This window comes from Protopterus annectens, chromosome 1.part1 (assembly GCF_019279795.1).
Source record: "Protopterus annectens isolate FY-2018-M chromosome 1.part1, PAN1.0, whole genome shotgun sequence".
In the NCBI taxonomy this organism is placed as follows: Eukaryota; Metazoa; Chordata; order Ceratodontiformes; family Protopteridae; genus Protopterus; species Protopterus annectens.
This window is the reverse complement of record NC_056726.1, coordinates 453,486,233-453,496,199: the sequence shown is the minus strand read 5'-3', so window position 1 is coordinate 453,496,199 and position 9,967 is coordinate 453,486,233. Positions and strand designations below refer to the sequence as shown.

The 9,967-nt window shown below is 38.8% G+C and overlaps 1 protein-coding gene across 3 annotated transcripts in view; it reads right to left on the bottom strand.

Moving 5' to 3' along the window:
- Positions 1-9,967, bottom strand: part of CDIN1 (CDAN1 interacting nuclease 1) — a 1,534,920-nt gene that overhangs the window by 553,463 nt on the left and 971,490 nt on the right. For all 3 annotated transcript variants that reach the window (XM_044075938.1, XM_044075929.1, XM_044075948.1), the window contains one exon: positions 1,633-1,738. In XM_044075938.1, the coding sequence (XP_043931873.1) occupies positions 1,633-1,738 (106 nt within the window). The remainder of the gene's footprint in view (positions 1-1,632; positions 1,739-9,967) is intronic.

Genomic DNA, 9,967 nt, shown 5'->3' with positions numbered 1-9,967 from the left:
TCTTAGGCCTCTCATGACTGACTGGGACAGTGATGAAATGTCTCGAGAAAATGCCGTAACCAAGACTTATGTAGGGTAACTCCTGGATTTAATACTTCTTTTTTCTTTTAATATGCAAATCAGATAAAGTAGCTTAAAAAAGGGTCTATATTATATGAATGAAAGTTCATAATATCGAATTCTCTAAAGAGTGAAAATTGTGGGGGGCTGCGACCCCCAAACCCCCTGCTAAATATATATACCAACTCCAAGATAGCACTACAGTCAGGAAAGGGCTAATATTCTGACCTTCACTGTACCGCGATCCCACAAGAAGAACTTTGAGGTCTTGGATTTTCGCTCTTCACAGCGTTCGATATTATGAACTTTCCTTCATATAATATAGACCCTTAAAAAACATCCGACTGACTAGTACCTCTACTGTATTACATTGGATTAAAATGACCTCCGGATCGATAGCCTAGTAATCTCCTATGATCCTATGACAGCAATAATGAGTTGCCTGATTCAAACTAGAATGACAGCATCATATTCTGAGTCTAAATACAACAGACACATAAGGCAGCAAGATTGTTAAAAAAAACCATGACCCCTTTGACAGTATTTTGTTATAGTAGTATCTAGAAGCACAAGATGGTCGTGAGCTCATCAAACACAAAATGTTAAAGTACCAAATAAGTATGTGCATTTCAGTAGCTACCTAACTGTTTTCTCACAACATTTATCTATTTTAAGACAATATGACAGGGGAAATTAAAACTGCATTTCACATTTAATTTTCTTCACATGACCTATCTACTGTGTATTTTTCTCACAGAAATGCATACTCTACATGCATTACACTGCATCTTTTTACGTGAATCTATGTAGCCTTTTGTATGTTCATTTTGCGGGTTGTGCCAAGTCTGTTCTCATTCTGCCTAACACACACTTGTAACCTCTCCAGCTTAGTGTATTGAATAATCTGCAAAATACTTATTGTGCTGGTGGAGCTAAAGGAAACTATATCTCCTGATACTAGACTGTCTCTCTATAGAAAGCATGACATGCTCTTGGCAGGCACTCTTTCTAACACACTTCTATAGTTTTCATTTCTATACAATCTTTGCGCAAAACACTTTTTTCTGTATAAATTACTTAAATGTTCTTGGGGACAGATATTAGAATACACATATATAGAAATTAATTAATGTAAAAGGTCCAACAGTAAAAATGCATGACATTTCTTTTTAAGTTTTTCAGTATCTGTGACCAGAAGTATATAAATCACTGAAGACTAGGCCCTCATTATCTAAAGGTTTTTTTTCCTAAGACTACACTCAAAATTGAAAATACAAACTTCATTTTGTAGTAATACTTCTAACAAATCATGTGCTATGTGCTTCAGAATATGCCAGTTAAACTGTCACATGGTATACATTTACAGGGCAAGATAAAAACAGATAGTCTTAAATGAGGCATGATTAAAAGGAAGTAAGAAATATTTCAATCAAGCTGACAAGTCAAAATGTAAGAGTATGCTTTTATGCAGATAAATGCACTCCTTTTATTTGCTGAGGCTGAAATTCATGAGGATAATGACAACAGCTTAATATTTTTCTCAGTAAATACTTAAACTTAATGGAGGCCTACCTATTCCAGTAACTCCAGAACTGGTCATGCAGGTAAGACTGGTGGCTACATTCATCACCAAATGAGGCTTTGCTTTCAATCCAGTGAATTACGTGACCTTCTACAGCTAGAAGACAAGTCGTTAAACATAACATGAGAAAACAGAATTTAACATATTTAAACAACTTGCTTCATATGTTTTCAAAATAAGGAAATGTAACACATACTAACATTGTGAAACTATCATTATCTAAGGAACATCTCTCTATTTTTACAATATTATTTGTGAAAGGGATGTACATTTTTTTATGCCTTGAACATATGCAAAAACAGCATGTTACTGAAAAGGAAACAAGTAGCACTTCGTTCCCTCACAACATGCTTAGGCTAAAACAATACAGGGTCAACACCTGGAAAATGCAGTCTTGATGATGCAGAAAACAACAAAATAAAACGCAGCATGTCTGAGTATAAGCATAATTTGTATAGTATATTCAACTTGTAAGAAAAGGCAGAATAAATTAGCCTTTTTTAAATTTAGTATTACCAAGTAGGACCCACAAAACAGACATCTGCCTTCAGAAGTGATGAGACATGGTAGGTTTGGTATGCTGATGACACTGTCAGATATATATATATATATATATATATGGGTCTACCTGACATGAATGAAATGTCAGTAGACCGACTTTTACAACACAGAGACCAAAAAAGTGAAGCTTCACATGAGTGAAACGTCACTATACTGAAGTTCAGAAGACTGAACATTTCAAACGCCGATTGTCCAAGCTGAGCGAACAGAAAATCCACTCATTACTGCACTGTAGTGTGATCTCGGACTTGATATATTTAATTTGCAGGGGGTATGGGGGTGCGTCTCCCTGTAAAAATGTAAAAGTATTTATTGAATTTAAGAATTTGTAATGAATATTCATGTCTGTGCTATAGATTCTGTCATGAATATTCAATGGGATTTTCTTTGGCTATACAGGTACTGGTTGGAAGGCAGGATGTAGGTGAGGTTAGGTATGTAGTTTATTTTGTTTTAAACAGTAGCGTACTGTTGCTATGGTGTTAGATTTTAGTTTCGCAATTGCTTTTACTGGGAGGTAAGTCAAGATTTTCTTGTTTCGGTTTTGTGCATGTGTCAGGTTTGTGAGTTTTCACTTTTTTGGTCTCGGTGTTGTAAAAGTCGGTCTACTAACATTTTGATCATGTCAAGTATACCTATATATATGTGTATATATATATATATATATATATATATATATATATATATATATAGATATAGATATATATATACATATATATATATATATATATATGCATATATATATATATATATATACACACACACACACACATACATATTATATATATATATATATATATATATATTTATATATATGCAACTTTTGTTTGTTAACCTGGTAATACCACTGTGACTGAGCATAAGCGCCATTTTTCAGCAGCAACCTAGGAGCACTCTCTGATTAAATAAAGGACTTATTCAAAGACACATTACATGCTAGGGAGATTAAGGGGAATCAAACCAAGAAAGTCCAGCCTTAGCAATTCTTGTGCACAATTTGGACGATTTTGATGGGGCCCTCAAGCTGACACTTCACCTACTACTCCATCCTCCAGCCCAAACACCTGCTACTTTCTGGATGCCTGTATTTATGATTATTTCAAATTAGGTTATCTGGAAAGTATAGTTGTACAAGACCTTACCATAACAGTAGATCTCCTGCTTTTGACTGTTGCAGTATAGCTTACAGTAGAATATATTACCGATGATACCTGCATGTGCAGCCAGTCCAGCAAATCATGGGCCCTTCTATGTGCTGTCAAGTCCTATGTCTGAGTGTTAGAAAAATATGTACTTAGACATATATAAACTGTTAGAAGAATATGTACTTAAACATATACAGAATGCTAGAAAAATATGTACTTAGACATATATAAACTGTTAGAAGAATATGTACTTAAACATATATGTAGTGCAGAGTTTAGAAACAGTATAATATGTAATGCATTTGATTCTATTTAACAATATGGCAGTAGAAATGATTTTGCATGTAACTGTTTGAAACTTAGCTGCAGTGTGGTTAACCTCTGACCCTGGCAGTAGCCAGCTCAGCAAGCTTATGTCTTTCAGTAACTATAATCTGCTGGGTCAGAGAGAAATAAATATGTATGCATGTATATCTTTCTTCCTTTCACCGAGAAGGATGGCCTTGTGAACACTATCAGAGATAGTGTGCAGCTGCTAACCAGAGAGACAAAGGAACGTATTAAGAAAAGAACCGACCATTGTGCGAACTAATCTAAGAACCTTGAAAGAAGCTACATCTACAGGAAGACATTGTAACTGACCAGGTGCCTCGCAAGGCTGTGTTATTCTCATGGGAAAGTTTTTAAAAACATTACCTAAGCATCTTCTTATAAATGAAGTATTATGGACTATAGTGATGTAAATGCCCTGTGACTGACCATGTCAGTAAGGTGGGCAAAAGCTGATTGCAAATGGTATATAATTGAGGGTATTTCCTGTATAGAGTCAGTCAAAACTCTATACTTGTTTTTGTATAGTTCTTTGCCTCCTAATGTACATTAGTAAAGCAATATTGTTTGAACCTGAGCATCCTGTGTTATTGACTGTCATTTTGAAAAGCCTAATGATTTTTACAGTCTGATTTTAACAATTTATTTGACATTTTGGTCCTTCTTAAGCCGGAATTCCCTTGGTAAGCTGCAGGTCAGAGTACATGGGTGGTAATAAATCTGCACAGGAGAAGCTGCCAAAACAAATGGTTCTTCTTGAGTGAAAAGACCTCCGACTGAATTGTTGTGTGTAAAGAGGCTGTCCACTTTCTGATCTGTGGCTGAAAAGCGGAAAACTGGATCCCAAGAAGAAAACGTGCAGTCATAAACGGGAGGCTCAGGTAAGGAGAGTTTCCCTCTTTGTCTTTGTTTTAGATCAGGGACCAGGTTACACTGTACTGTTATTGAGATTTGTGATAGCAGGACGAGAACGTATTGAAGTACTGTACGTTGAGTCATAGATCAGGAAAAAAAACAAAGCAAAGTAAACAGTCATTCTAGACACTACTGTGGATATAGGGAAAAAGATACCACGTGGTACAAGAGAAGGGTTACGTAACAGTCTTTTTAAGACATGGGAAATCAGTGCACTAAAAGATCGCGAGATCCGCCTTTGACGGATGATGCGAAATATATGCAATTGCAGAGAGCAGATAATGTGAGATATTTTGCAAAATGGGTTAAGAAATATGAATTTGATGGTAAATTAGGCAAAATTTCGTTAGTGAAACTTTTGAAACAGTTAAAATCTGACGAGAGGGTCAGGCTTAAAAGCAGCGACAGTTGGGTATTCCTCAAGCACACAGGTGGACTGAGGAAGTAAACCAAGGGGAACAGAAGGTTAAAAATGTGAAAGCATTATTCTTAGATAAAGAAGATAATAATATAGTAGTAGCGGCCCCCCTCCGCCACCACGATACTTTACCCAGGATATGAAGCGGAGGACAGGCTGGTCCCCCACGTTATCCTGAGGCAACAGGGGCATTTAAACAACCATTTGTAAGAGAACCTATTGAGACTAGATCCCGAACACATAAAACACTTAGGGACACTCAAGTGAGGGACTCACTAGAAGAGAGTGAAGAAATCTGTCCATTAATTGAAGTACCGAACCCTCAGGCAGGACAGGAAGGCCAAGACCCAACCCTCTTAGTATATAGACCATGGACACCGGAAGATATCCGGAAGGCTACAGAGGGGATTCCCCATCCGAAAATTAATCATGAAAAGTTTATACAAGATTTACAAGGTATGTGATTGAGTTACCACTTAAATGGGGAAGAAGTAGAGAAAGTTATTAGACAAATTATTGGCCCAGACTGGCACATGGTTTGTGGCACCTGGAATGCGAGTGACGCGCAACTCAAGCCCCTCCTACATAGTGACGCAGAGTTAGACACTAGGTTGAAGGGTCTTACGGACCGAATTACTGAAAAATGGAAACCTAGAGCAGATTGGACCTGTATTAATCAGTGTATACAACAGGACAATGAATCTGTGGATGGGTACTTTGGTAGATTATTAGAATGTTTTAATAACCATAGCGGTATGCCTATTCCCGAAAATCAGAAAAATGATAGCTCATATGAACAACAATTGAAAAATGCATTTTTAAAAGGTTGCATTGCCCCTATCAGTAGCTTTATTACAAAGCATATGATAGATCATCGAGCAGTAGGCTACAAGCCTTACTGGAGTATGCTAGGCATGCTAAAAGACACTTTAACAGTAAGAAAAAAGAAGACGCAGGTCTTCACAGCTGAAGACGGAGCAGAAGTCTTTGTAGTACAGTCAGGTAAAAAGGGGAGGAAAAACGCTCAGAGCAATAAGCGCTCTGACAGAGACTCAGAGGTTTTTGAGGAGAGGAAAAGAAAAGGTGAATGCTTCAAGTGCGGGAAGAAAGGACATTTAGCAAGGGATTGCAGATCGAATAAAAAAACGACTACAGAAGGGAAGGATAGGAGTGATGAGGATTGACTATATGATAGTCATAACGTTCAACAGTCATCAGGAGAGAGTAATGAGCAGGGAGAAAATGTTAACACAGTAGTTGGAATAGAGGAAGTGCAAGTAGGTGATGAGGAAAGTGAAGTTTTAGATTTAGCCTTGTTGAGCTTAGAGCTCTATTTGGCGGACACGAAACCAGAAGTTACACTTCTGGTGGAGGGGAGGGAAGTAAAATTTTTGTGTGATTCAGGGGCATCACGAACTTTGATACATCCTTCAAAGTTACCGGAACACTCTGAATCACCTGATTATAAATTAGTGAAAGCAGCAAACGGACAGCTATACAGGGAACCACTTTCCCATGATATAGCAATAACTGACCCTATTTCAGGTATGACCCAGAGAAGTAAGATAGTACTTTCTGCCAAATGTCCAGTGAATTTACTGGGAAGAGACCTTATGCAGCTTTTTGGCATAGCAGTAGTTCCTACCATGAAAGGTATGGAGGCACAAAGACAAATGGATACTTTTGTGATGCGATCGGAGGGTGAAGCCTACTATTGGTACAGCCAGGACCTAGTTACGACTGGTCCAGGGGCAGTAACCGAAGAACTGATGAACGTAGCCATCAGTAAGGTACCCTCCCCTCACATTGATCAACAGCACTTGTTACATTGTACTTTGTACTATTGTAGTACACCAGGACCTGATAAAGAATATGAGGAGAAATTGTTCAGAAATCCTGCAAATAGGTTAGTATTACGAACCCTGTACTGGGATACTGAGGGTAATAGTGTGGTGAGTTGTTCATTACCCCAGGAATTCACGGGACTGTATAAGTCCAACTGGCTACCGCATGTCAGTTTAACCAAACATAAAAATGCCAGATGGGTAGATCTAGGTGAAAAAGTGACAAGATGGGAAAGGCAAACTGACTTAGAGTTGTCAGAACAAGGAATACAAAAGCAAAAACTGAATTGGGTAGCATAAGCACGTCCAGCTGTACACTTACAACAAAGTGAGGACAGCTGATTGATGTTCCTACTGGAAGAGGAAGAAAAAGCTTTGTGTGATATACCAAGCATTCTTTGGTCAACAGGGAAATCAGATGTAGGGCTTATTCGGACAGCAGGTCCAGTAACTATCACACCAAAGTCAGCATTTAGACCACAAAAGAAACAATACCCTTTGAGAAGAGATGCAGAGCAGGGAATTAAGCCTATAATAGCAGCATTACTTAAGAAAGGAGTACTGGTAGAATCTTTGGATTCACCATGTAATACCCCTCTATTTCCTGTTAGGAAAGCAAACGGGGAATGGTGGATGGTACAGGATTTACAAGCTGTAAATGATGCAATAATACCTAGGGCACCTACGGTGCCAGACCCGCACACTTTATTGAATGATTTGAAGCCAGAACAGAAGTATTTTACCGTGATAGATATAAGCAATGCTTTCTTTTCAATACCTATACATCCGGATAGTCAGTATTGGTTTGCTTTTACACTTCAGGGTAACAGATACACCTATACTCGACTACCACAGGGATACTGTGAAAGTCCAACAATATTCGCACAGGAGATGGCTAGCAACCTGGCGGGATTTACTCCACCAGGGGGCAGTCAAGTTCTACTTTATGTGGATGACATCCTGCTTGCGGCCCCTACCCAGCAACAGTGTAGGGAAGATACGATAGCATTATTGAGGTTTTTAGCAGAACAGGGACATAAAGTAAACAAGCATAAATTGCAACTTTGGAAAACACAGGTCAAGTACCTGGGATATGTGATATCCAAGGGGGGTAGAACATTAGATGAAGATAAAAAGGTAGCAATTTTACAAGCTCCCAAGCCAACTACCAAGAAGGAAATTATGTCCTTCCTGGGGACGACTAATTTTTGTCAAAGTTGGATACCAAACTATGCTGTGGAGTCGGCTCCATTGGCTGATTTAATATTTAAAACACCTATGGCAGCACAAGATATACTACATTGGACTCCAGTGGCAGAAGCAGCCTTCTGCAGGCTAAAACAATTGATAGCTTCATCATCAGTTTTGGGGCTTCCGAATTATCATAAGAGATTTTTTCAGACTGTAGATTGTAAGCAGGGGTATATGACGTCAGTTCTGATGCAACAGCATGGGAATAAGCAACGCCCCATAGCTTACTATTCATCACAGTTGGACCCAGTGGCACGGTCGTTGCCACATTGTGTACAGGCAGTTGTTGCAGCTGCCATGGCAGTACAGGCTTCGGCCTCAATGGTATTATTTCACCCTCTTACCTTGAGGGTGCCTCATGCAGTTGCGATAATTTTACTGCAAGAGAAAATTGCATTTTTGTCTCCGGCTAGACATCTTTCTTGTATGACCATACTGCTGAGTCAACCTCACATGGTGATTGAACGTTGTACGACATTAAATCCATCAACGTTGCTTCCGACTCCTGTGGATGGCACACCACACAGTTGCCTACAGGAAATGGAGCAAATAACTTTACCCCGACAGGATCTTACTGATATACCTTTAGCTGATGCAGAGGTAACATTTTATGTGGACGGATCATGTAGGAAGGGTCCTACAGGAAAAAATCTAGTGGGTTATGCAGTGGTTACTGATGTTGGGATTGTAAAAGCCCAACCCCTGCAGCCTAACTTGTCTGCTCAAGCAGCAGAATTGATAGCTTTAACACGAGCTTGCACTCTAGCGAAGGACAGATGTGTGAACATATATACTGATAGTCAGTATGCTTTCTCCACAGTGCATGTTTTTGCGCAGCAGTGGAAGAATAGGGGAATGATAACATCCACTGGTAAACCGATCAATCATGCGCAACTGATCTTGAATTTATTAGACTCTATTCAGTTACCTACTAAAGTAGCTATTTGTAAATGTGCAGCTCATACAAAGCAACAAGATAAGATTTCAAAGGTAATGCACGAGCTGATGCAGCTGCGAGCAAGCAGCCTCAGACTCAGAAACTTTACTTTTGAATGAGGAATTACAACCCTCTGAGATTTTAGATTTAGAAATGTTAAAAACAATGCAAACATTAACTACGAAACAGAAAAACAGAAGTGGGTAAGGCGAGGAGCAATCCTTGAAGACGGATTGTACATCTCCAAAGAGAGAAAGCCGATATTACCATCTAATTTATTTAGATATGTGGCTTTGTTGAGCCATGGGCAGAGCCATGTCTCAACAGGGGATGGTACAGTTAGTTAACAGAATATTCCAGACATAATGGATTCAACTACACACAAAACTTTTGTGCAGCATGTCATATTTGCAGTAAACATCATGCACAGGGAGCATTCAAACCAAGCAAGGAGTTTCCTACACCACCATATCCGTTCCATACTATTTGTATGGACTTCATAGAGTTGAATAAATGTGAAGGAAAGAAATACTGTTTAGTGATCATAGATATGTTTTCAAAATGGGTAGAAGCTTTTCCAACCAGGAATCCGGATGCAGCAACAGTGGCAAAGGCCCTAGTAAAGGAAATAATTCCTAGATTTGGCATACCGGAAAGGATCTATAGTGACAATGGGACACATTTTGTCAATCAGACAATTCAGCAACTTGGGAGGTTTTTTGGGATTTCCTTGAGGAATCACTGTGCTTACCACCCACAGTCAGCAGGACTGGTGGAGAGGTACAATGGGATTTTGAAAAACAAGTTAAGGAAGTTGATGAGTGAGACTCAGAAGAATTGGATTTGCTGTTTACCTCTAGCATTGCTGAGCATGAGAACAGTTCCAAATGTAAAGGGCTTGACTCCCTTTGAAGTAGTATTTAG